The following is a 27410-nucleotide window of genomic DNA, read 5'->3' on the forward strand; positions in this document are numbered from 1 at the left end:
TTGTTCTGTCGCCATGCAGTACGCTTAAAGTGAATAATCGAACGAATATACCTTGTGTTTATCGTCTTTGGCGAAAATGGAGGTGTCACTTGACTCCACAGCTTGACGGAGACGCTGGGGTGTCAAAGTGTTTTTGATTGTATGTTTTAGTCCCGTGAGATTGTTGAATCCGGGGAGAAAATTGAACTAAAATGACGTCCCGGTTGGAGAAGGAGCGTACTAAACAAATACAGGAAAAATGTCAGACCTTGTTAACCCAAATGCTTCGAGATGAAGACAATAAATATTGTGTTGACTGCGATGCGAAAGGTACATGTCATATGCCGTGATTTTATACTACGTGGATCTATCAGTCCTCATTTCCTGAAATCGAAACGTAGCGAACTAATTATGGATCATCGAAATTGTATATCAGACCGATTTCATGTAGATTCATATACGATAATCCTGTACTACGAAAATTTTTCCTCCCCTAAAATTCGTCAGTATTTCACAAACATTACTATCAGGTTCTGTACACATTACATTTCCTGATTGTTGATAACCAGAGACTAATTCTACTAGATAGCAAAATTGCTTTGTTCGATTCAACCTTTCACCTTTATTCTGGAGGCGATTACGCTGATTTTGAATATTTTTACTAAATAACAATAGCCTTGCATGCCCATTATCTTAATAACAGATGGGTAAACTTGTGTTTATCTCGATCCAGGACCGCGATGGGCCAGTTGGAACCTTGGGATATTTTTGTGCATTCGCTGCGCTGGTATACACAGAAACTTGGGTGTTCACATAAGCAAGGTCAAGTCTGTGAATTTAGACACATGGACACCGGAACAAGTTGTGGTAATTTCATTTACTATACCAATAAGGCCATCTAAAGCTAACAGCAATGATAAAGCACATAGTGTTACGATATAGATGAAGAAACGTTCAAAAAGCGATTATGTCAACAGCTTTATATGTTGATGAGAAAGCGGCGTGTCATCATTTGTTCAGAGACAAACAATATGTCTTGCCACGTACATGCTGTTAATATAGTATCATAAATTTCAATTCAATGGTAGCTTGCTTGATAGTTGGTTGTGAATACCATCTTAATTTCGACACTAAATTACTACTTAGCGCATTTCATTTATCATTAATAACTTCTCAACTTAACACATTCCAGAGTCTTCAGCAAATGGGTAATTCCCGAGCTAGAGCTGTGTATGAAGCAAATCTCCCAGACAGTTTCCGTAGACCACAGTCAGATTCTAGTCTGGAAAGTTTCATCCGGGCAAAATATGAACATAAGAAATACATTGCCAAAGAATGGGTACCACCGTCTTTACCTAAGGTTCTTATTTTCATATCCGATACATGAATTTACCATCGATAGATCCCATAACGATTTCATTGACTGTTGAAAACCTAAATAGGTAAACTGGGACAAAGAACTTGATGAAGAAGCGGAAAGACAACGTAGACGCAAAAAGGAGGGAGCAAAAAGTAGCGGGGGACAGACAGCATTACCGCCAGTAAAAAAGCCAGAAGCAGTTCCGCAGCTTCCTAAACCTCGCAGTTCTGTCAGCCCGAAATCAACTAGAGCCAATCCGTCCGCTACTCTAGATTTGTTAGGATTAGGTAGTTAAGAATTATCAACCTGATGTTTATTACTTAATATATAGTTAGTATATATAGTAGGATAGTTGAGGAATAAAAGTGTTCTCATCTACAGATGCACCATCAAGCCAAAGCAATACCAACAGTTCAGCATCTGGCGATGATATATTTTCTTCGTTCCTATCAGCCCCACCAGCCTCAATATCATCTTCAAACAGTGCTGCAAATGCAACAACCGCAGAAGCAGCAGCTTCTGCTGAAAAAACTGAAGAAGAAAGCTTCTTTAATCAGCCTGTGCCCACACCTCAAGAAAAGAGTAAAATGACAAAAGATAGTATCCTGGCGCTCTATGCCACTCCCAATCAACAGCAAAGCATTTTTGGAGTTTCCGGTGAGTAATTCATTATCAATAGTGGAATGTAAACCTACATTTTTAAACGTTGCTGTGCAAATTTTTCATGTGAAAGGTTCATGTGATTTTTGTCAAAACGTTTCTCGAGTTGCTAGTTCTGCGTTAACGTTCGTACGAATCAGCCTGAAATTGAGCAATTAATGGTGCCTTTTCTTGTCAAGAGTACATAGTATAAATTCATGACTCATGTATACAAACTGTTAGCAGGAGGTATGTATGCTCAGCAAACAACAGCGCAACAATTTCCACAACAGATGACTGCAATCCCTGGGTTTGGCCAGCAAAACAGTTTTCAAAATCATTCGATCAACTCTCTTGGGATAGTTAACCCTGTCCAAGGACAGGTGGGAATGCAAAATCAATTGGGCAGTTTAACCTCCAATCAATTAGGTGCCCAATTAAACCCAGCATTAGGGAATCACCTTGCAGGAAACAATATCAATCAAATAAATGGTGTGCAAAATACCGCAATGGGAATGCCGGGCAATCAAATGGGGGGAATGGTAAGTGATGAATTCATCAGTTTCAATGCGCATTGTCTTAGTGTGCATTTTCCTTTCGTTGGTACCATAAACTCCTATAATAAAATATTTCACAGGTCCAAATTGCCCAAAATGGATCAAATAACGGATGGAGTGGAATGTTGGCAACACAGAACTTACAACCTGCTCCAGGTAGTAATCCTTTTTTTAATTTACCAAACCAACAACAGAGCACTGCGTTCGCCAATCAGGTAAATCATTATCCGTATCTTCTATTGTTGTACAATTTACGTAATTTTAGACCTGTACAATCTACTTGAGTTATCAAATCTACTTGAGTTATCAAATCTACTTGATAACCGGATCATTATCTCAACAACTGAAATATTAATAATGATACATTGATTCAATCCTGATACCTAATAATAATGCTGAGAATTTGTTTCACTACAGCTTCCCCAACAGATGACACAACTGTCGTTAGGAGCAACCAGTTTTCCACCAGTGTCTGGAAAACCGGCTTCCCCTATGATGCCTGGGCAAACACTATCGACCAACTTATGGCAGTAATACAGTCTACCATATAGATAATCGGTTTGTTCGTTTAATCGATGTTGTGCGCTCGCGTTGTTAGGCCTATTTTGTTTCGACATGTTTATTCACGTTCCAACGTTGTCACTCATCTAAGAAATCGGGTAAGAGAAAGAAACGCCCTCAGATTTTCAAGAAGTAGACACAACAATGGCGTACCATTACATGACGAGACACCTTATAATGGAATCAAAGTATTATCTAACTTCAAATAGGAAAATCAATATCTTAAAACAAATTATCTCAGTGATATTGGGGTTCTAGAACCCCTTGAAGATCAGGGAAGACCTGTATACCTGTGCAAAGAAAACTTCATCAGTAATCAATTCAGAAATATAATAATGAAAATACAATAACGTTACTTCTTACATAAATTTATCTGTCACTGTACAGTTCAGCGTTCGTGCCTATATCGTCAACTCTTATCTATTTTTCTGATTCTACTGGTTAGTGAAAGAATATTGGTAATAAATTTTTCTCTAATAATATTAATAAATATCTACGGCATAAACGAAAAATCTATTATTCCCGTCATTAGCTCTATAAATTATTTTACACTCACATTATTTGACATCTGCCAATAACTGTAGATATGATTCATATTTATGTTCAAGGCAGATATTAATGCAGAATGATTGTTTAAGCTCGTGGTTTGTCACAACTCACTCGGTATGTACATAGAAGCCCTGAAACTACCAAAAACTATATAATTCATCGATTAGCCCTTGAGTCTGTAAGCATACAGGCTTTGAAATGTCATATCAAAGTAGAACTGGCTGAAAACTAAAATTGAAAAACAAGAAGACTGACTAGCAATGAAAACAGTGCATGAACTAACACAGTATGAGCTACTGTCTAAAGTGTCGTCACTACTAATAAACGTGCCAAGACCTTACAAAAACATGGAACTTGTTACGATAATTTCTTCTCAAATTATTTTTATTAATTTAAGAATATTTTACATCACTTCACCATGTTGACAATGGCGATTAAATAGGTGCAACATTATTGCTTCGTATTTTCGACTGTATTAATGCAGCAAACCAAATGTTCAGGGCTATTAACGTAAGGCTTATCACCCTGCAAAGGGACACTGGATTTGAGTGGATCTCAAAACCTTGTTGAAATTTTCGTATAATTAAGAATCCAAAGAAATGGAAATTCCTATACTAACATCTTTCTAATACCTTGAGTAAAACGACAATTCGAGCGGCAAACACATGCGATAAAAGTTGTCAAAATTCACCTTATTATGGTAAAATATATGTGCCCTTCTAAGATTAAACAATTCCATGTACCAAGTTTCAGAGTTTAATCAATTGTAATGATATTGTGGTATGCAATTTCGACAAATACGCTTCATGTTATAATAGCAAGATAACAGAGAATATTAAATTGAAAAACCATATTGAACTTCTCAATTGGAGGAATGTCATCCTTGGAAGTTCAAACATTTCTCCGATCTGAACTATGTATTCGTGGACCACTGAGCACGAACAAAACTTAAATAATATAGACAATAATTTTTGCCATGTTTGCGATCTCCGAATTATGCTTGATATAAAACCGAGTAATTTTGAATGGGTATTTAAAGAGATCACTATGGCACTAGAATTTCACAATAAACGAAGCATTCACACACACACACACACACACACACACACATATATATATATATTGGACCATCCTCGTTTTCTCGCTCGAGTATTATTAAATCTTACTCATATTCAATAAAGACATCTCATTTTCAACTCATTTTTCCTCAAATAAATCATAGAGTTACCTGCTTACTATACAAGGAGCTATATTTGGAATGATAGTAGAATTTATTTAATCGCGTCTTTTTTTTTTGATAGCTTAATATTGAATCATTTTACATGTGTAGAAATCCGATAGCATGTTATGTAACCAATAAATGAAATGTTGGATGCTGATCAGATTATATTTAGCAAGCAAGGGTTAGCATGTAGTCGATTATGTCATTTATCCGTATTTGAAGAAACCAAATTGCAAATTGATTGCATAATTCACTACACTTCGTGCGTCCTTGATACTGTGGAACACAAAAATGTTATCAGTTTAGCTATACATTACAATTACCTTTAGTAACTTTAATAATAATATCCTGCGGACCTATCCACTATGTACGTACATTAAAGGTGCTATCACACTTGAACATTATGTACGACATTTGTAGGTTCGTTAATATGAAATAAAAGTTTCAATCCGTGTATCGTATAGCCATGTAAAAATATGCACATGTACATACATAATACATATATTATTATGCCTGCGAAGAATAGTTGATTAAAATTTTCGGCAAATTTTATCAGGTCAGACCGTCATTTTTGAACGATATTTTGAGGAAATTGATCTCTTTTACTGCCCAGGAGGTGCACACAAGTATAATAGTCACCACCTCATATTTGCTAATATTTTGTAGCGGTTAATCGGCTGATATGTACTTGATTTCAGCAAAAATCATATGAATTCTGTAAACTGTAAGAAGTTTATTCTATTTGAACAAATATATTTGTACATATATAGTAAACTCACGTTGATGGAATATTTAAGTGCACATTATTTGGTCATCATTTTTATAACTAATCTCGCCCAATTTTTTCCCACAATATTTTTCAATCGATATGCAACAAAATAGTTACATGCTATTTTGAATATAACTATTGTTATGCAATTACTTAATAATACCCTAAAGCATACAAGTGCATGATTATATAGATACATTCTCTGAACACTGTGATCACTAAAAAATATGAGGAGAGTCAGAAGAATACTGTTATCGAATACCCAGTTATCTCTGCAGGATTACTTGCCATATAATCAACATAATCTGGATCAGTTGGATCTTGATCTGTCATAACTTAATGGTGTAGCTCACGATCAGCTTGTGATCATTGATCACAGTGCCAAAAGAATAAACTCCATGTTGGGTATTTTGAATTGAACCAGAACTCCGTTTTTATATATAGGAGGTGAATTATTATTTACCATTGAACTATAAAATCATTGTATCAACACCGTGCACAAGTAAATACAGAAAAAAAAAAATATTCTGTGAAGTAGACCACTTTCGTATAAGCATTTGGAAGGTGAAAGCAGAATTTCATTTAATTATCACTTAGTTTGTATGTATAGTCTTCAATAAACAAATATGCAATCTCGCTAAACTGAAACCAATAAACTAATTCAAGATTTTAAAATCTCCGAATGAAAACTAATCCTAGTCAAACTTGAAGGAATAATTTTTTCTTCCCGATGAATTCTTTCTGATTTGTAGTCTTAAAAATGAACTTAAACTTGAAGGAATTACCCAATTTTACTTCCTGGTGAACTCTATGATTCAGTCTTCAGAATTTGGAATTAGTCAATTTGTTTCGAGTTTGTGATGTTGTGGTTTGCAAAAATTGAATGTTGTGCAATAATGAAGCAAATTGAAAACACATGAGAAAGCGTTGCAATTATATAGCTTCATATTTTTATCAGAGTAAGAAGAAACCCTCAAACTTCCCAAAAACATATTCCTTATCTTTTTTTTATTCAAAATATAAGTCATTCTTTCCTTGCTGATTAAACGATCAGAGAGTAATTCAAAACAGTAAAATCAAAATCAGGGTAAGTTGACTGCTTCACCAATTTCATACTACCATTCAATTATTTTGTATTTATTCTGGATTCGGTCCAAACTTATAGAACTATATATTTTTAAGCAACTTTTCTTAAATTAGGTCATATTCATGGAAGGAAACAATTTGTAGGACGCAAATTATTTATCCACGAAATGGTTACATACGTGGTATATTATACACATAAATATACAAATAAATGCATCAACGCCAAGTGTACGCAATTATAAAATATACATATTAAACTGAATTGCATCAGATCCGTAAGCTGCAGTGGTTTTAGTCCCTGCATGTACATATAAAATACGATGTACAGAATCAATAATCATATTATTTGCGTGAAGTTAAAAAAAAATATTAACTCTTTAACAGCTGCATGTCTTGGTTCATTTGAAAGTGAGCACAGAAAGTGCGCCTTATCCTAATGTTGTTAGCTTATAGAGTCTTTTACAGGTATATATAACTCAACTCTGGAATATTTAGTCAGATTATAAAGTAGCTTCGACCCTTATGTGCTCTAAGCGTCGACCTACCCAATTAAACTAGGCTCTAATCGTAATATTTATCAATTTCGGAACGCACCCTTGGTCTTTCCGAGGTCTAAAGGTTAACAAAAACAAAAGCCAGCACCAACAAGAATTGCTAATAACAAATCCCTCATCCACGGACTCTTACGGCCGCCGGCCGTTGCAACACAATTTAAACAGTGTTAAATTTTTTTTGTATAGTTTTGAGATTTAAACTTCGATTAACGTTCGAGAAATCGGACCTTACAGTTAATAGATTTTCGTAAAGCGGAAGCTGGCCATATGAGGAGGCTTTGACTCGCTGTGTCACTGCGTTCGTAGCGCCATCGAAAAACATTATCATTGGGCACAACCAACGTCGCTCTCTTTCGCTTCCGGCGAGGTACGTCGTGCTGTCGCATAAAAGCCACGTGCTACGAAATAAGTTGAGAAAATTATAAAATCATGGATAAACCCGTGGTCCTCGCCCGTGTGATCAAAGTCCTAGGACGTACCGGATCTCAAGGACAATGTACGCAAGTCAAAGTCGAATTCATCGGCGAACAAAACCGTCAGATAATCCGCAACGTGAAAGGGCCGGTCCGTGAGGGCGACATCCTGACCCTCCTCGAGTCCGAGCGCGAAGCTAGAAGGCTTCGATAGAACTGTTCTGACCCATGGAGAATAACTGAAAAGGTTCCTGCAAGAAGAAGTATTCCATTTCACCGAAGTTGGGCTCGCCAAATTGGAAACCAACCACTTTTGTACCATGGCGTCCGATCCGTTTGAAATTCTTCGATTTGCTGTACCAAACCAACCCAACATGTAATAAATCTTTCGCTGGCAACCACAAATTTTTATGACTGTATTTGAACTTCACAACCAACTAAGCTAATTCCATATGAGGTAAAATTCTTTCTTATGCGCAATTCAATGCGGTGAGACCCGCTCTAACCTGCCAAAAATCCAACCTAGCTAGCATAAGCGTGTCTTAACCTTCATTCCATTCACGTCCTCGGTCTGTCATTGTTTACAACATTCAATATACGTGCCTGACAACGAGTAAGAGCGTAGTTTAAATTTGTGTTTACAATTATCTGAGGCTTCAAATACGATAATACCGTGATATATTAATCATAACTATCCTGTAATGGTCCTGTGAATCATTTTTCCTACTTCATACAAGTGTCAAAGATAGGCCCTGTGCACATCCAAGCAGAGTGTAGCATACCAAAAAAAAACCTGAAAATATTGCTAAACATTCAACCGTTACTTTACTTTTGAAAAAGTCACCCGATTCATAAAATTTCAACGTAATACATCAGCAAAAATCAGAAGACGAGGATTTACTATTTCAGATAAGTATTGTTATCTTGACCATTTCTGTGATCGGTGTCAAATTTCAGTTGTAACACTTTCTATTGTACCAAGCTTGGACCTAATCTAATGATACTTGAAGCTGACGGCACACTCATTCATAAATTTTGTGTAAAGTGATGTGAAATATTTCCATTTGATTGCGAGTACAAGTATCAATAGCCAACATTGATGGTTAGGGACAGGTATGATGTTGAGTCAATGTACAATACATTTTTATAAAAAAGTGTAGTACTTTTATTTACATGGTACATTATTAAATCTAACCAGATAAAGATACGGTTCGATTTATGATTTATGTTTTGGCTGTACGTCTTAAAGCAAGAATTCATCTGTTCTCTGTTCAAAACTTTCAAATACATGTAATGCAAGCTAATATTTACATGGTACATTGTTAAATCTAACTAGGTAAAGATACAATGTGATTTGATTTATAATGTTTTAACTGTTTGTTTCAAAGGAATAATTCATCTTTTCTCCCTTCAAAACATTCAAATACATGTAATGCAAGCTTTGCATTACATGTATTTACATGGTACGTTGTTAAATCTAACCAAGTAAAGATAGGGTGTGATTTATGATTTATGTTAAGCTGTTCATTTAAAAAGAAGAATTCATCTGTTCTCCCCTCAAAAGCTTCAATTATATGTACTGCAAGCTTTGCCTAACTCGTAGGCAATTCGTTTATGTTTACATCATGGGGATAAAATTGGATATATATACCACCTAAAATATCCAGATTGTTATATTCTACGTCGCTTTGGCGGTGGTGTATCTCGTGGGCTTGACGACGCTTTTGATGTATTATCTACACTTTGTCTTGTCGGTCTTTTGACACCTCGCTTTGGACCATCACGGCTTGATTCAGAATCTTTCCTTTCCTTTTTGCCGGCCGAAGCTGCAAAAGATCGGCGCATTACACAATATGTACGAATTAGGTGACAGCTATTGGAACACCATATAATAAGTGCTTGGCATTAATGATTCTTGTTCAATGTTAGAAAATAATTATATTTCCTTTAAAACAAAAGTATAATTTGGCTAAACAATCTGCAATCCCACCTGTTTCATCATCGTCCTTTCCTTTGGGACGTCCTTTGGAAGATTTGTGTTGCTCCTTTTTTATATCCTTGGAGTCGCGAAGCTTGTCTTTCTTCATATCCATTTCTCTGGTAGGCTTTTTTGGCTCTTCCTTTTTCCTGTCTGGTTCTTTACTACCTTTAACTTCTTTGGGAGGAGGAATATCTTTCTTCACAATATCTTTAGAATCTTTATCCTTCCTCATTTCCTTCTGTTTCTCCTTTGGTTGGACTTCTTTACTTTTTACATCTAATTCTTCCTTCTTTCTCAATTTCATCAAAGAAGAAAACTCCGACTCCGGAAGTGCAAAATCAGTCTCATTGCTCGGAAACGGAAGATCTTCCATATCATCCTGAAACGTAATTGATCAAAATTTTTATTTAAAATTTTTAGGACTAGTAACGAAAAACTGAACTTTTGTAGTGTTATACATTTTATTCAAATTTAATTTGACGAGGGATCAATGAAATAAATCACCAGTAAACTCACCAGTGCTGCTAAGTCGTACATTGATTCCAGATGGCTCCAAACAACTTTCAACGAAATATCTTTGTGTATTGCAGCGCGAAATTTTTCCCAGATACAGACCATGTGGAAATATTTGTTGATACCTGTAATTCAGATTTCTGTACATAAGCTAACCTCAAAATTAGTTCCGCACGAGAATCTGATTTCTTCATTGTATCGTGTATTTTGTAAAAATGAATATCTTACCTACTGGCTTGTGACCGTTCATGGCAAAAAATAATTGTATTTCATTGTCAACATTCCACTCTATTTCCTCCGTGTGGTCAACTTGTTTTTCCTTGACAGCCATCGCGTGAGGTTGGCCTCTATCGTGTGGTATATATCACTTAAATGCGAAATAGCGTGGAAATAGGCCAATTCAACGGAACCTAACCTAACTCGCACAACAAACTTCACTCGTCTTCTGTAGTTTTCTAAATCAAGTATCGGGTCGGACGCTTGCTTTACCTACAGGTGACTCATTTCAGTGGGTGACTCACAGCGAGTAGGCCCCGCATTGAGAACCAATCGCATCGTTCCCTTAGACCATACAGAATCAACTGGACATTGGAGTAGTGGGGGTACTACCGAGTAAAGAACTAGGATAGTCATATCGATATACACGCGCGCACGAATAAGCCTTGTACGTACTACATGGTAATTCTTGAAATGTAGGCTCTGAAAAAAGCGCGTATTTTGATACGCTCTAGCTGTGCAATTCACTCTCGGCATGCCTAAAATCATGCTGTTTAATTATGTGAAAAATGAATTTTTTAAGTTACCTTAAAAAATGTATATGCCAGTGAAATTGAGATAACCTCAATAACATTGATATTTGAAAAAACCGAAATGTAAATACTGTCATACATACGTATAAAAGGTGACACGCGTTTTTTATCGACCGCTTCTTTACAATTAAGAGCCCAGCAATATTTCATTTCATTTCATTTTTTTACTTATTTGATCACAACAAAATTCACAGTAATATTTATTACATTGCGATTATGATTCCTTATAGTCAATATTATTATTCTGTTGACTTATTTAACATAGGGTATGGAATCCTAACATAGCAACGGTGCTGTTGAACGCGGCAACGTTTACTCTGTAATAGAGCATTTCGTCTCTCTTCTACAAATGATATAGCGTCGTCCGTCTCTTTTGCTTTACTGGGCAGCAAGCCGTACCATAGGCAATGCACAGTTCGTTCTCTATGGTCTAAGCAAGTTGCGGTCAAATAGTTGTTGTTCTGGAGATACTTTGCGCCATCTCTCGGGCTGATCCTCAATTCGCAAAATTATGCCGGATTTCCATGTATGCATCAGCTGCGACATATGCTGACGGAGGGGTAAACGAAAACGAATATTAGCCAGATTGATACTTACGCTTGCGTCAAGTGCTCTCAGGTGCTAGAGCATGGATAAATCTCTCTGGGAAAAGTTTCTTGTGTAATTTCATTTGCCTAAGCATAGCTTCACTACACATACCTATGAATCACTATACAATCGCCATACATCATATATCTGATCTGATGCAGGACACAGATTGGGATACAGACCGGAAAAATATTGCTGATCGACGGTCGCTTTATTACGGTCTGAAGGTAAAACAAGCCTGACCAAACCGAGCAGTTGCTCCAATACGGATATATATTTCTGACAAATTTTTAATATATTAATAATCTCCTTTTCTCCAGCTGCAGGTACCGGCATTTTCACAATGCCTGTGTAAGATTGAGTCTAGTGACTACTGCCGAGAAATTCCGGGATTCTTATTTAGCGTCTAAAAGTCCTCTTCAGTTAAAGATCACTATGCTTATTGTACTTAGTGCTATACCAGTACTCCGATTCTGACTTATTTTTAACTCGCGAAAGCAGTGATAAGTGCCATCTGAAGCAATCAGACAGCAGCTTTAAACGGAAAATCTTCCTTTCACGAATACAAAATAAGTCAGAATCATGCTCCTGGGATTCACACATTTTAGCGAAATAATGAAAACGGCAAATTATTGTTGTTCATCAATGTATCGGCAGATGAAAACATGGTAAAAAAATTGTAGTTCATGCGGAGTCCGATTTCGTCAAATATGGTTGTGATTAAGATAGCTGCTACCGTAATAACGGAAATAATTAGCGGCAGAGAAGTAGGAGGTGCAGACAGAAGTAGACAGGTTCGCGAGACCGTCAAAAGGGAGCGGAAAAAGGTAGAGAGCGATGATGACTAGACGCGGTCCGCTGCTTCAATCTTTTCAACTGAAGCAACGCGGGAAGCATAAACCTGAACGTTTGAAACAACGTCGAGTTGAACAACCCTGCAGCCTATATACGTGTACATAACTGACTATTGTAAATGTATACGTAAATGAGGAATTCTTGCGATCATCAGGGCCAAACTTGAATAAGAACAGAATATTCTTTATTACAAGAACCTTTTGAACATTCATTAAAGTAGCGCCAATCCATGCAATAAAACTCCTCAAATAATCGGCAGCATAAAGTCAACGTATAAAGTTTCGGCAGCTCTCTTGAATCTAACATAACGCCAAAGAAAATTTGTATTCATTCAAGGCATCGCGATCAACTTTCCTGCACCTTGATTGCAATCTGACGAACTGTTCAAAATATCACAGTTATTCTTTTCGTATACTGCGATGTAAATATTTAAAGCCAAGAACTACTTGTGCCTAACACCATTGATTATACGTACATGTATACTACTTTTTCTCCTTCATTTTCTCCTCCTTCTTTTCCTTGTTAATGCAAAATTATGCGCCACAATTGTCCGTACGTAAGCCATGCTTTATACAGTATACACCAATGCAGTTTAGTTGCATGGAATTCAGGTGCCAATAAGTGATCAAGCGAAAGATATCAGCGATGAATGGTGAAATACTTCCGTTGCTTATATATACAAATATTCTGAACTCTCTCTTGTAATCAGTAGTAATTGAGCAGACCATTAGATAGTAAGCAATTACGGATATAACGACACTTATTACATATAATATCCAATTAATTTTTCTTCGCATAATTAACGGTAAACTTCAATTCCGCAGTAGAGTCTACGCCACTTCCAACATGAGAGGTAGAGTTGAAAGGAGGACAATCTTGGCCACACACGAATAGCCGCATCAGAAATTTTATAAAGTAGTGTTTTTGCCTTAAGCTATAAGTGCTTGTGGTATTGAGCCTGAGAGTGGATTCATAGACTTATGCAAACAAGGAAACCTCGCGTGGTCTCTCCCTCCAATCTGAAGCAATTCCTATTGTCAGGATTGGCTATGATGATTGTGCAGGCGGTAGAGAAAAAAAAACCGGTTAATTGTCAATTTTTAGAGGCGAAATGTTCCTTCAACAATAATATATTTCAAACGAATTGTGACTCAATACATTCTTTGATCACAGGGATTTTTTTATCATAGTTTAAAAGGACTTTAAAAAATAATCAATTTGTCATTGACCAATCAACAGTGTCAAGATTGTTTCGAATCCTTATTTACATTTTCATCTCTGCAAAAAAAACGTTTAGTCAGGATCACTTGGCTGACTGATGGAAAATCTGAATCGGTAAGTATTCTGCAGAGTGACTATGAGCTTGCAGTAGAACCCTGAGTATGAAAAGGTATTTTTAGTACGTACGTACGTAACAAGCATGCGGTAAGTTCTTTCTCCCAACTTCTTAACCTTCGATAAATGTTGCTCGGCGAAGAAGCCCCGGAGCTTACAGGCTTATTCTCATATCTGTTATACCTGCAAAGGTGCAAAGGCGTTGGGGTGGAGTGCTGTTGCAGCGGGGGTACAGAGGTCCAAAGGTACTTGTGTACAAATAGGCAGGCATGCCCTCGGTAAACCGACGAATGCCGAAGCAAGCCGAAGTATCAGCAACGCAATAATATCCCGGGTAAGGTTAGACGAGGTGGGGTTAAGGTGGGAATAAAATATAAAGAGGGGATTGACTACATGGAGTCAACGTTCCTTCCAGGTCACCGACCACTATCTCTTCCACAGGCCGTCGAACGGTCCTGCGGCCGTCTTTTCCCGATGGGCTAGCTGAGCTTCGTTGTACATTACCCGCCTTGTTTGCAGCATCTTTTTAACTCGGTTTGCCTGCATCGCAAACATTCTTCAATTACCCGGTCGAGCTGCGAGATGTATGCAGCGCGTCAAACTTTTGTACTTAAAAAAAACAAATGGTGTATATGTAGACGAGTTCTATGAGGTTCAATGCAGACGAAAGGTCAACTCGGACAGACCAAAGTATTCTCTGGGTTATCCTGCAGGACCCATGCATAATTAAATTGAGACCTTTTTGACAAGTCGTTGTAACCTCTTGCAAAGTATATCAATTGGGACGGTAAACAAAGGTGAATTATTCGAACCGAAAGTATTTTCAGGGTAGTTTTTATTTTGCCACACAGATGAGTCATTAAATTGTCGGTAACAAACTGATCGCCAAAGTCTCCATTTGAGGACAGTGCAGAAGATTGTTGGGTTTGATCATTTCATGTGACGGAGCTCTACATGTACGACGTTATGTAAAATAAATATGCCGAAGCTTGCAGATACCCAAGTTTATATACCGCTAGGAAATATGTTCTTTTATCAAAACGAACACCAATGGAGAAAAAAACCGAACGAATTTTCTAAAAAAAAATAGAACTTCTTGTGCCTAATTTTCGTCTTGTATTATGAAGAAATTATATAGGTTTCTACTAGATAACTGTTTTCAGAATTTCTCGAATTGCTGGAGACTTGGTCAGTGAAGTTGGCAATTTGGGAAATTATGACAGCACTAAACAACATTTTATGGGACTGGAAATACTTTCGTATATTTTATTACCCAAGTTCGTAATGTAAGTTACATCATCATGCAGAAAAGCATGTACGATAATAAACATTTTATTGCATGGGGACAAAAATTTGCCAGGTAATTCGACCGACAAGTATATTGGTTGTAAAAGGTGCTACAATTCCGAAAGACGACCATGAACAATAGATGTAGGTATGATTACAGTATTAAACACACTGCAATATAATCAATGATCAACTTTGATAGGGAGATTCCAAGGTCTCCTTGAACTGGTTGTGCAATTGCTGTGGCACTTCAGGCACAGCTCAGGACAACTAACGACGAGTTGGAACGCCCACCGTGGAAAAGAGGTACATTAATAATCATCGGATTGTTTTTGGGATCATTTTTTTCAGAACTATAAAGGAAATGAGAACTTCCTTTGTTTTTAAGGTATCTCAACGGAATAGTTAGAATATGTATAAGGTATGAGATGCAAATTAAATCTAGAATAGTAGGACGTCGACTCTATCATCCGTACATCATCTCTGTTAGGTCTTTATTTCCAAATCTCATAATTCGAAGACATATAATTACAGCCACGAGGAATAGAGAAATAAGGTTGTTTCTTATCCGTCGGCAGAGGCTGCAGCGCAGGATGAGCCTGCATGGTTTGGACTCGCTGCCACCTTCTCTGCTTTGCGCCGTCGCAAATCCGGCTTCTTCTCGGCCATAAGACTCGAATATCCGGTTTGAAGTTACGTACGGTCGTCGGTACACTGGTAGGTAATCGTACGGTTACGCAAGTCAGCGGTTGCCGTCGATCAGAGTGTACGGAGAGACATTGAGAGGTGGATGGAGGAAGAGAAAAGGAGCGGCGAAGAGGAGAGAAAGAGAGAGAGAGAGTGAGGAAGAGAGCGAGGGGAGAACGGTGTGCAGAGAGAGAGGAAAGAGAGCGATTGTAGGGAGCGGGGTAAACCGAAAGAGAGAGACTAAAGTGTGCGAGGTGGATTCCAAAGTGTTGCGTTATAGAGTTTCGACCAGTGGATATACGTATATACTTGCTTTTCCGCTACAGCCCTTTCTTTGCAAGGTGGACGTTGTCCTGAAAAGGTTATCGAGCCATCTCTCGAAAACTACCGCACGAACCGTGAACTCTCAATGCCTGTGTGCATTTATGAGTATACTCGGCATTTAACATATTTCGATTCCATCGAATAGGTGTTTTACTCTCGCAGGGCGTTCAACATATTTTTCGTATTTTTTTTTCAAGAAATAAACCTTTTTATCTATATCTAATGAAATCGATCAGTATGTAAACATGTTTAAATATTCCACAATGTGTAATGTCCGTATAATGCAATGTTATTGGGAGTCTGACATAATATGCTATGGTGCATTTATTGTTAGACACACAGATCCGCCTTAGTCGTTGTAATATTTCTCTCATTCGAATTTAAGTTCTATATTTGAGTATGAGACGAGCTCGCACATCGAATGTGCTATCTAAATTAATATCTGGATCGATAGAGTGTACCTAGTATAACTAGAAATACATTATGCATACACGCGTGTACGTAGTCGTAAGGCAAGGGTAAAGAATTACGAAAAACAAGAATAAATCTCGGTCCGTACGTTGTTGACGTAGAAGGTAAAAAGGTGAGCCAAAAAAACGGGGACAAAAAATGTAAATGATATTTCATAAGTGTAGAGATATAACTATACGTACGCTGATCGTGCCGTATATATTATACGAAGTTATATACTTGCGTATGTCACAGATATATCCAATCACACGCTCTGTGCATGATTGTGCGCATTAATTTCATCCTTATACCTACCTACTTTGCAATGAAGTTTGCATTAATGATGGATTGAAAAAAAATTCTTGAAAAACCCGAATAAAAATTCGCTGATCGTATGCAATTTGTATACGCATGTGTGTATGTATGATTAATATTAACGAGCCAACATCGTGATGCATGAGATGACAGGAAAATTATCGTTTTTCTACCTCTGGGTAACCGTACCATACACAAACTACCATAATGCATATTCTTTTACGATATGGAAGCGCTTTTCAAAACTCAAAGGAACATCAATTAAACCTAACTTATAGTTTACGCAGTGAAGATACAAATAAATATTTCCATGGAATTGATGATAATGCAAACTATTTATCGTTCATCCCTATGTAGAGGGTATTTTGCATTGTTGATATTTCTCAAAAATGTCGATGTTATAAACAGAACCTACGTTTCACCGAAGCATTGACGATCAAGATGCCTGAAACTTTCTTATAAATCGTAAATCGGTATCCATACTTGCTTCGTTGCGCTTGGTTGCACACCCCAGAGTTTTATTATTACTTGAGAGGCTTTGACCACTCCGGGATTAGTCATGAACATTTTGCTGCATACAACGGGTTGAAGAAGCCTTTTAATAGTGCTTCAGGTGCAAGGACTGTTCGCAACATGTTATAAAGAATTAAAATCCCTGAGTCAAATAAACAGAATAACGCAACGAAAAGCCGTGCGAACGGATGTACGGTCTGCACTCTTACGTAACCCATGAACCAGCATTACCATACCTACTAACCTTCTACACAGACACTCCAGGTTCTTTTGGTTCTCAATCTTTATCACTTTCCAGTGCATGCATATATATTTGAGAACATCATTGGACGTTATACCTAAGACGGATGTCTTACATGTAAAACAGAAAAATATTGTACAGGGGGTAAGATAGAGTCAAAAACTTATTTACCGTAAAATGCATGGTTTTCTCGTTGTTTTCCTCCTTCTTCTCTACTTGTTTTTCACGTATTTACAGATCTGTAATCGATTTGACAAGCCAAATTGTATTAAAAAATAACAAAACGAAAAAGATTCAAGGTCAGGATTGAAATTCCAGGTTTCCAAGGCTCTAAAAAAATTGAAGGCTTATTCCAGGTTCTCCAGGTCTTCAAGGTTCCGCAGACATCCTGGCTTACGAGACTACTGCGCATAAGCCAATTCAAAAAAGTTTATACAACCCGTCCCAATTACGTCGATTTACCATTCGGCTCTGCACTTGCGGATTCAATCAGGATTGGATCAGGCCAAGATTGCCCGGCGGGCTTCGAGTGTCCTGCAGGTATACTTGGTCAGCCATGACGGTCAAAACAAAAAGAGAAACTTGGAACGGCGTGGCCATAGCGCCGTTGGATCTCGTTCTCCCGGTACCCCGCCGACCCTTCGGACACAGTGGCCAGTGGCCGGCGGCTGTTCTTACGGGTACTCCCACTTCAGCTCTCCTGCGTAGATAGAGTTACGTAACCTTCGCGGTGCTTGGTCCAACCTGGTCACCGGCCAACCGAGTCTGGATGTAGGTGAGTGTACGTGTATACTGTCTCTATCTAAACGTACAGGTAGGTACCGCATCATCCACTATTTGCAAATTGTTGTTCATTGGCCTCACGATCCGATTATACAGTTGATATGTTGATCGAAGAAAAATTCCTCTCATTTTTCCAATTCTCGCTTGCTGAGGGACTCGACTTCGGGAAGTTCGAAATATTAATCCTAGATTTTCAGGTGCTGTCCACGTCCAGAATTTTGTCGTGAATGAGGTTCTCTGCTGAAAATCTTGCCCCAGCCTTTACATCGGCATCAATAAATCAGATGGAAGTGAATCACAAATTATAATGAGGCTGAACGTTGGTAACATTAACCTAACGAAATGTCGGGGAAAAATTGTTAAAGCGCAATTTTAGAATGGATTTTTAAGGAGCTGGTTTTTCAAAATAAAAGTATGTCTTGGTTATCATGGTTTACTAAAGTGAAATAATGATTTTTCCTAAATATACATCGTTACAGTAACGTTACTAACCTCATAAATTATATAGAATATTGTAACTTGTACGGCTTATACGTACAGGCAAGATGACAGGTTCACCTGTTCCCTATAAATTGCCACTTCGAGTACGCATGACGCGCTTTTCACCAAGCGCCCGCGATGCGAGACAGTGAAATTGGCCCTGACACTTCAGTTATTCTGCTAATTCTGTGTACCCATTGCAGAGCGTTTACTCTCTTCCATTCCATGCAGACGTATTGTTCATACGTTTATGCATGTAAGCAACAGGTGTTTCGCGCTGCAAATCTTATCGCCAAGGCATGGGCATTAACAGCACAGTTATCCTTGACGCCGCAGAAGAATGTATGATATCCTTCCGTCGGTTCGTAGCGAGGGGTACGAACGAACGTCGGGACCATCAAACTTCTTCTAGTTCCGCGTAGGAATTCCTCTTCCTTTGAATAGAATGTCATTATGGAACCTTAGGATGCTCTGCATGTCAGCTACGTACTTCGTAATTACTGAATTACATATGCTAGGAGTACACGTGTCGTATGGCAATTGTGTAAATTATACAATGTATACTGTAACAACTATGCCACATCACTACCTGCAATTAATTGTGGAGCGTCAGGCTTTCGAATTATAACATGTGGCCTTACTTGAAAACACTTCACAAGGACAGTTTGGTTTTCGTCACCGTGAAACCGTATTTCCAATTATTTCTAGAACATCACTCCCATGGATGTATGATGATACCATGATAAATGATATCAAGCATATACAGATGCACTAACGCAAACATCAATCATTACACCGCTTCGCACACGTCAACTTGAACAGGTGCATATAAATATTGTGTATTTCATTGTCACAAGGTTGGTGAATAAGAAGTTTATATTAAAAATTTACCGGTATGACATGTCTACAAATATACGAATAGCTTGGAAATTGCATCCGTCTAATTCAAATGCGTTTTTTGTTGCCGTTATTTTTTGAAAAGGAACGAGCATTAAGTTCCCGTGTTATACTGAACACATCAATACTACGTCATCATTACATTGCAGTTTCTACTAATATCAGAATGTGAACGTATTTTACCTTGTTTGAGCGTGTTTGTCCGACGTTCCGTATTATACAAAAGGTAAACAACTGTCGAATATGGCTACCTGGTTTTCAGAAATATAGGAATAAAAACGACACGTGGATGACCGTCGGAAGACAAAACGTAAAGCGAAGCTCGGTCGATTCTCAGACGTTCTAAAATCGTTGCATCGAAGGAGAGGCATAAGGGGGCAAAGAGCGGCGATTAAACTCTGATACGGGACAACTGTATGTAGGCCCCTACATACGTATCTACACGTAACGTAACGAATGCGCGCGTTGCGGCGCTCGTATGCTGACGATGAGCTTGTGTTAAGCTTAAATGCCCCACCACAACCAGCTGTTTCTTTCCTTGTCGGTCTCACGCCGCTTGTCGAGGCACCTGTCTCGCTTTAACCACCGTTACGGCTCCGTGGCAGCAGCCAATCGCTAAGGAGCAGCCAACAGGTGATCCGCCAATCGGATTCATCGTATAAGCGTCCATTGCTCCTCCGGCGATGAGAACTTTCAACAATAAGTCTAGAGTTTGTACGACTTGGAGCGATATGCCAGACGGTACCGTTATAATATATACCTGTATATATATATATATATATATATATATATATATATGTATGTATGGCCATCGGTGTTGTTTTCAATTTTAGTGCACTGGGGAAAATTGTTAGATATGTATATGTATATGGAACAATTTCGTCGCAAGAGAGGAACGGAGGAACTGATATTTAAACCTCATTAGGGTTTCAGCCTTGCGTCGAACCGTAAAAAATACGCCGGACGTGCCGAATCATTGTCATCACATCACTAGCAACAGGTGTAATCAGAGCTCGTCACCTACGTGAATTCCGCAATTTATATCCATTGGTGTATTCCGGTGAAACGGGTCGAAGCCGGCAAGTCCTGTATGTCGAGCCGATGACTTATACGCATGCATGCTTATTAATTATTGCAGGTCTATCGGCTGAAACGTAGTGAAGAAACCGAAGGGAACGGGAAAATTTGTTTATAATCCTGGATCCGGCAGATTCAGAATTTCCCTGAACCGACCGTCGCTTTTAATTATTCGTTACCTGTAGTGCTGTACTGTTTATATCCTAATCAATAATCGTTAACATCGTACAAGGTGAGGTATATGTGTGGGTATAACCACAAGCACCGATTTGGAAATTTCCAACGTACCTAAATATACACAAATTGTGCATCCTACGGTTGCGAAAAGATAGGTGTAAAATTGAATAAATTTAGGCACGGGATATAAATGATCAATTTACAGTAATTCGAGATTTCGATAAAAAAAGCACATAACAATCACAGAGGCGAATCGAGTGAAGGATTAAAGCCGATTAAAACAGCACGCGGTGAGTCCGCCATTATGGCGAGAGAATCGGCCTACAAAGAGAAACAAAGATCTAACAATAAAGCTCGATTTACGCCGAGTCCGTACCGTAATTGCTGCGATGTCACGGTGCTCATCGACTCGTATACATCTCGATAGATTTTGCGAAAAGCTGGTGATAAATACACAGGAGGTACAAAAGATGCGGATGGGGATATATGCGTTGTTCGTAGAAACGGTGACTGCAAAGGTAGGTGAGGGGCAAAGGAGGAGGAGGTTAAAACGAGACTAAGCGAGAAGAGCTGCGTCGCCGAAACTCTCCGTAGGACACGTGATTACGCGAGAGGTAAAGGTGGGTATAGGTAGGTAGGTATACCCTTCTTGCTCGTCATTAGCCATCGGCGCACGGAGTTGAATATCTGCGCACCTGGATAATAAAGCGAGGTTCGCCAGCAGGCAAGCAGGCCGGGCCAGTCAGGCAGGCGGGCAGGCGGGCAGGCAGAGGCGGCCACCTTTCCTTTCCCTTCGCTTACCTGCCTGGCATTTTCACTGCGGGACAGCGGCAGCAGCTCGAGCCGAAATCGCGTCGCCGCGCGCAACCGACGAACGCCGTACGAATAAGTACATCCTTCGAAGAACAAGATATTGTTGTACGCGTAAAGCGTACCTGCGCAGGTACGCGGTATTATATATATATGTGTGTATATACAGAGACGCATATATATATATGTATATATGTATAAAGAGAAAGAGACGTACTACTACCTGTGTTCGAATTGTATTTTATTAATGTACCTACGACCGCGTGCGGGACACGATTTTACCGATATCCGAAATCTTTTTTCAATCGGTACGCGAACCGAGTTGGAATACCTATAATTCAACCAAGAGTGAACAGTGAAACGATTACATCGGTGCAGTGGTGTCTCTTTGCTGCTGTTTACGGGTATTTTACGTTATGAAATTACTTCGTACATGTTTATAACGATACGCTATAACCGTCTGATATACAGGTAGAGAAGAATTACGGACGAACGGTTCCGCCGTTCACGGGTCCGGTGATTTCGAACGGTGTTCAATAATCGTGATACTAACGAATCAGGGATATAAATCGACCGATCAAGCTCGAGCGATACTCGCGGTACGCGTGTGGGAATAAATTGATATTGTGAAACTGTAATAACCACAGGTGAGAAGAAGAAAACAGCGTTGTTGGGAAGTGTTGCGTATAACCTAACAACCACCGAATTGAAGTACTCGACACCTGGTCTGCCTTTACACAGTGCGCGAGGCAGGTATATCTTCGTACATAACCTTAAATCGGAGACCGACTTCGATTACGACGTGATATTATGACGCCGTCTTGCCGTATATTGTGAATTATTCAGTGTTGAAAGTGCAGCCCGTTGGATTAGGATTCCGTTATAAGATTGGCTCTCTCTTTCTCTCCCTTCCTCTCTTCCTCCACCCTCGGCCCGCATTCTCTTGTCAAATACCAAACACATATGCATTTGCCGACAACTTCCCACCACTTGTCACACTCCTAATCCTGTATTTTAAAATTGGTGAGGGTGGTGCTAGTGTTGTTCTTTCACCGTGGTTACGGGCTGATTCTGATATAGACGACCGGAAATGCAGATGATGGCCGGAAGAGGGCCGACGCACCTGGTCGCCCTTTACGTGGCCACTGCCGGACAACAAGGAAACGCGCTCGGATCCGACGAGGAGGAAATCACGCTCCTCGTTTACGTCCTTATCGACGCTCTCCAAAACAAGGTATAACCCCGACATCCGTGCGTTATGTAACTTCTGATGTACGCTACGGTAGGGTAATATAATGTTGTGTTATGTATCAACCTGTTCACTGAGCATATTAATTATACTCGTACGCACGCAAAGTAAGAACGGCGAACATGGACATGCCGGTGGAAATGTCAACGGTGCAAAGAATCGTGTCCTCGCGTAATAACTGGATTACCTTTCTCTCTGTAGAAAAACGCCAAAATCGTTCAAGTTTCGATCGGCGCCTCGAACCCTGAAAGCGTAAAATTAACGTGCCAGCCGACGCGACGCGACTTTTTGCGAAAAACACGACGAGCTTCTAGCTCCTTCCAACTCATCGAAAAATCCCACCCGTCTTTGCATATTCAATTCGCGTGTGCAAGCATTTTAAATATGGGAGAATTCGCAATGGCACGCTAATGCCCTTTTCACGTCGTTGAATTCGACTGGCGCAGACTTTTAACAAACTTCGGATATAAGGCAGTAAAAATCTGGGTATTTGTTTGACGTTGATTTATTACGCACGGTACACTAAATTTATAGTCAGATTTCACAGCTGGGGAAGTCACTGTGTCCACGGTTTACCTTCTTGGTGCTGTGTGCCATTTTATCTTCCTGAATCACCTTACTTTATAATTTTCTCTGCCGTGTAATTCGTACCCTCTGTTCCATAATCTACCTGAATTAACCGCATGGCAGTGTCGCTTTGCAACGATGCGACATCGATCGTTGATTTCGAATCTTATCGATTTGCAGTATTTTTTCATCATGTGAGATTGTAATCATGCCTGTATACTCACTACCAACGTCTTCTCGTAGCTTGCAATTAGTGAATTAAGGGGGCGCTCTGGTTGTTTTCTACGTTGACGTATGTATCTCCAAATATCGAAGTCCACGCGTCTCACACACGAAAAAAGGGCTTCACGGGATTCCAGGATTCGTAGAATTCGTATCGTTTCTTTATTTCTGCGTTAAATGAAAATTGATTGGATTGTTTTTGTTCGAAATCGCGTACAGAATGGGGCTGTTAAGCCTTTTTTCGATTTGGAGACAGATGGATTTTGATATGCGTCAACGTAGAAATCGACTAAGGCACCCCCTTAAGTTCTGCACATTATCGTCGTTCTCGTTATCTCGCGATGCATTAAGCCTTTAACTGCTCTTGAGGAATCATTACCGGCGGAAAAATTATTGTGATATATAAATACGTACGGTAATCGTCTAACCATTTGATCTATATACATGCTTGATGCGAATGTATAATAAACCAATGATAAAATAACTCATTTTTGTGTAGCATACACTCACGACGTATGAAATTATATTATTGTCTCTACTGCACATTTTGTCCGGGAAACTGAAATAGCTGAAGAAACATCGGAGAGAATTTTTAATAGCATAATCAACGGCGAGTGTCTTTAAATTAATGCCTGGTAATGTTCGCCCCGAGCAGTCGGTTCGTTTCGGTTCTACGGTGAATAATATTTTCATCTTTCAATGCTAATGGTAAAAGCTGAAAATCGACTCGGATCAACGTTACTTATACATATACCTACACGCAATCTAATATCCACGGTATGCGGAGGGAGATACACACACATTTTAATTATTACAGGGGTTTATTATAATCAAACTTCGGACAACGTTGTCGCAGTAATTTTCTTTGTAACAGAATAACAGGTTTTTGCGTATCAGATGTACTGGGCGACAGGTAGCTGCTAAGGATGCCTAATCAGGGAAACCGGTTTGAATGCGATAATATTTTTATCAAATTTCTGAACTAACACAGTGTGCACATATACACATATAGGGTCTCCGCTTTTCTATAACCACTGTAAGCGTATTTTCTTAGTACAAACATTGCGGGTAATCACTGATGAAAATCGGATCACACCTGACCGCATAGATACACGGTATATGCATGTAGGCTTGACGATTTAGTAAGACGTGAAGGATTTCAACTCTCACTTATCAGTTGCGTTGTTGCGTTATCACTTATCACGGCGGGATCATTAATGTGAGGGTTCTTCTTATATATTGTGCCTATCCGTAGGCTTACTTATGTTACGTGGATAAGTCTAGAAGAGGTGGGTATAGGTACAAAGTCGCCAGCATGTGTCTATATGTTATACGTATGGGATGTTCCACGACTTGAAAACGACTTTTCATAATCTCCGATTCTCGGTTTCCCTTCCCTCTCTCCCCCCTCCCCGAAAGTGGTATGTTGTAAAGTATTCCGATTGCTTATCAGGTTGAAAAAATTTTAAAAAGCTATCGCTACGTCTAGAGCAACCCGAATCAACGTGCATTTTCTTAGGAGTATCATGCAATCCGATAAACATGTCGATTATAGAAATTAATAAAGATCGTACCAAGAGAAATAGGGTTTTTAACTATAATCTTACAGAGGCAGCGCGACCTTTAAAATCCCCCTGATTCATGCAACTATATAATCAACGATGCTTCCAAAAGATCGAAAAATCTTCACTCGATCCCTCATTGTTATACACATATAGAGATTTTTTACGTAATGGTAAGTTGATTTTAACAGAGTAAAAAGACTCGAAGACGGTGAGAGGAAATTCGAGGTTTACCGGGCATCGAATGCCCTTTACACGCGATTATGCTTGTAGTAACGAACCAATGAGTCGAATCTAGAGATACGAGGAGTTACATAATGTGTTCGACATAGGTTATCGCCGCCCGACAACTACATAACATAAATATATAAATAGGTGATCCTCGATAGGTATACTTGGTAAACACAGTTATGTATAATACTTACTTATCAGGTACTGTACCTGAAGCTAAGCATCGTACGATACTTATGTATCGCACGGCTTGTAATCTATACTAACTATATTTGGGATATTGAAAATGTGAGAGAGGGAGGCTCCGTCATCACCTTATGGAAAGACTGAACATTTCATGATGATTGGTACAATATTTTCGTGAATACAGATTCCGACGGACAGCTAAAATTTAAACATAAATAATCGATGAAAGTCATTGGCAATGAAATAGTTGAATAAACCGGAACAACGTACAACCAAGTGATGAATATTATGCGGCTTGGCTTCTACAACAACACGGATCGCTGCAGCTTTGGCACGGCTCCATGTCATTCCATTCCGTTCAGTTTAGGTAGGCTCCATTTGGCCAGGTGAAACTAGGACGGTATAGAAAGCTTGCTGGTATTTCAACTTCGATGAAAAAAAAACGGACAAAAAAAAAAAGAAAAAGAAAAAGATACGGTCATTGACCTAATTTATTTTCACGCTTATTTAATCTTTTGTTATTAAACTGCTTATGAATATGGGGTGATTTATAAACGACACTCTTTGATGCTTGATTTACAATATGCATAGACATTTTCCCGTTGAAACAAAATGCATATTATAGTATTATGCAATATTTTTCAGCATTATTACCACATGATTAGGATACCAAAGCAAGCTTTCTACTATTTGTACATTTCAAATCATCAAAATGTTGAAATTTTACTACCCCTGCGGGTGTAGTATACGTACGTGTCTCGTATGACGTCACAGAAAACGACCATTATCGTGGCTTTCATCTTTTGATAATACCCAAAAACAAACTGTGATAAATTTTTTCGTTAATTCAAGTTGACGTTCAGTTCCAACGACACGAATCTCTTTTTGGTTGCGACGTCATATTTTCCACAGCAATTGAAACCGCGTTTGGGCATTTCGATAATTTACAGTATCGACCAACTTCGTTCGAGTAGCCGAAAATTCTTAGGCAAGGCTGAAAATGAAAAGCCCTTGGGAAACGAAGATGAAACGCACGCGACGTCGGACTATCACTTTAGCATATTTCAACCAATAGTCAAGTCAGCTTCCACGGATCGAGCTTTTCGACGTTCCTGGACTGGCAAATCAGCGTGGCAGACAGGCGATGAGGAGGACAAACGACGGGAGGCGGCGGCGATGGAGAAGGAATTAGAGTGGGAGACGGAAGTTGTACTGCCCGTCTTGACCCGTAACTCTTGAGGAAAGACGGGGTGGAGAGAGGTTCACATTCAACCTTGTCGTAGACTGCAGGAGAAACCTGACTTAAATTTAGACCTCGTTGTATACCATTGATCTTTTTTTCACCTTATGATTCTAAACGAGAACGCGATAACTGTTATGGCCAACTTTTATGAAGCTGAAGCCGGGGGCCAAATTTAGCAGCCGTACATGTTAAACTTTTTGGAATTGAAAAAATGTAGCTCGGTTTTATTGGTAGTTCAAAGTATTTAAGAAAATTTTTATTGCCGGACTTCACTAACTTATTAAAATGAACGTTGGAACGTTTTGCTGCTAATTTGGACTGCCGGCTTTAGCCTCGTTC

At 38.9% G+C, this 27410-nt stretch overlaps 4 protein-coding genes and 2 long non-coding RNA genes across 13 annotated transcripts in view; 5 read left to right on the top strand and 1 right to left on the bottom strand.

The window, feature by feature from the left end:
- On the top strand, positions 1-5656 carry LOC107226163 (stromal membrane-associated protein 1). Of its 2 annotated transcripts, none has more exons than XM_015666873.2 (8): positions 1-309; positions 713-846; positions 1172-1339; positions 1422-1626; positions 1721-1996; positions 2222-2520; positions 2616-2750; positions 2953-5656. In XM_015666873.2, exons 1-8 carry the CDS (start codon positions 192-194, stop codon positions 3067-3069), a joined length of 1452 nt encoding a protein of 483 aa, XP_015522359.2. In that variant the 5' UTR covers positions 1-191; the 3' UTR covers positions 3070-5656. The 2 variants fall into 2 exon arrangements, with proteins under 2 accessions (XP_015522359.2, XP_015522360.2); XM_015666874.2 differs by having other exon boundaries at positions 2225-2520.
- Positions 5657-7607: 1951 nt separating this feature from the next.
- On the top strand, positions 7608-8094 carry LOC107226160 (40S ribosomal protein S28). The gene has a single exon (XM_015666870.2). The coding sequence runs from the start codon at positions 7706-7708 to the stop codon at positions 7901-7903; it is 198 nt and encodes a 65-aa protein (XP_015522356.1). The 5' UTR covers positions 7608-7705; the 3' UTR covers positions 7904-8094.
- Positions 8095-9243: 1149 nt separating this feature from the next.
- Positions 9244-11338, bottom strand: LOC107226159 (MRG/MORF4L-binding protein). Of its 3 annotated transcripts, XM_046734838.1 has the most exons (5): positions 11076-11338; positions 10412-10788; positions 10187-10308; positions 9680-10049; positions 9244-9515 (listed from the first exon to the last, which is right to left on the bottom strand). In XM_046734838.1, the coding sequence occupies exons 2-5, from the start codon at positions 10512-10514 to the stop codon at positions 9361-9363; spliced, it is 750 nt and encodes a 249-aa protein (XP_046590794.1). In that variant the 5' UTR covers positions 10515-10788; positions 11076-11338; the 3' UTR covers positions 9244-9360. The 3 variants fall into 3 exon arrangements, with proteins under 3 accessions (XP_046590794.1, XP_015522355.1, XP_046590795.1); XM_015666869.2 differs by lacking the exon at positions 11076-11338 and having other exon boundaries at positions 10412-11023; XM_046734839.1 differs by lacking the exon at positions 11076-11338 and having other exon boundaries at positions 10187-10323; positions 10412-10526.
- Positions 11339-13083: 1745 nt separating this feature from the next.
- Positions 13084-14519, top strand: LOC124293568. The gene is made up of 2 exons (XR_006903430.1): positions 13084-14104; positions 14186-14519. It is a non-coding gene; the product is annotated as an uncharacterized LOC124293568 (long non-coding RNA).
- A 2002-nt stretch (positions 14520-16521) lies between these two features.
- Positions 16522-18796, top strand: LOC124293567. 2 transcript variants are annotated; one of them, XR_006903429.1, is made up of 4 exons: positions 16522-16651; positions 17645-17731; positions 17944-18362; positions 18568-18796. It is a non-coding gene; the product is annotated as an uncharacterized LOC124293567 (long non-coding RNA). The 2 variants fall into 2 exon arrangements; XR_006903428.1 differs by lacking the exon at positions 16522-16651 and having other exon boundaries at positions 17592-17731.
- Positions 18797-21663: 2867 nt separating this feature from the next.
- LOC107225944 (RNA-binding protein fusilli) overlaps positions 21664-27410 on the top strand; it is a 39667-nt gene continuing 33920 nt past the window's right edge. Inside the window, exons 1-2 of one of the 4 annotated variants that reach the window (XM_046734827.1) lie at positions 21664-21944; positions 22892-23045. In XM_046734827.1, coding sequence (XP_046590783.1) covers positions 22902-23045 — 144 coding nt within the window. In that variant the 5' untranslated portion in view covers positions 21664-21944; positions 22892-22901. Of the gene's footprint in view, positions 23046-27410 lie in introns of all 4 variants that reach the window. The other 3 variants (XM_046734826.1, XR_006903427.1, XM_046734828.1) reach the window with 3 other exon arrangements.

The sequence above is a fragment of the Neodiprion lecontei genome, chromosome 3, assembly GCF_021901455.1.
Source record: "Neodiprion lecontei isolate iyNeoLeco1 chromosome 3, iyNeoLeco1.1, whole genome shotgun sequence".
In the NCBI taxonomy this organism is placed as follows: domain Eukaryota; kingdom Metazoa; phylum Arthropoda; class Insecta; order Hymenoptera; family Diprionidae; genus Neodiprion; species Neodiprion lecontei.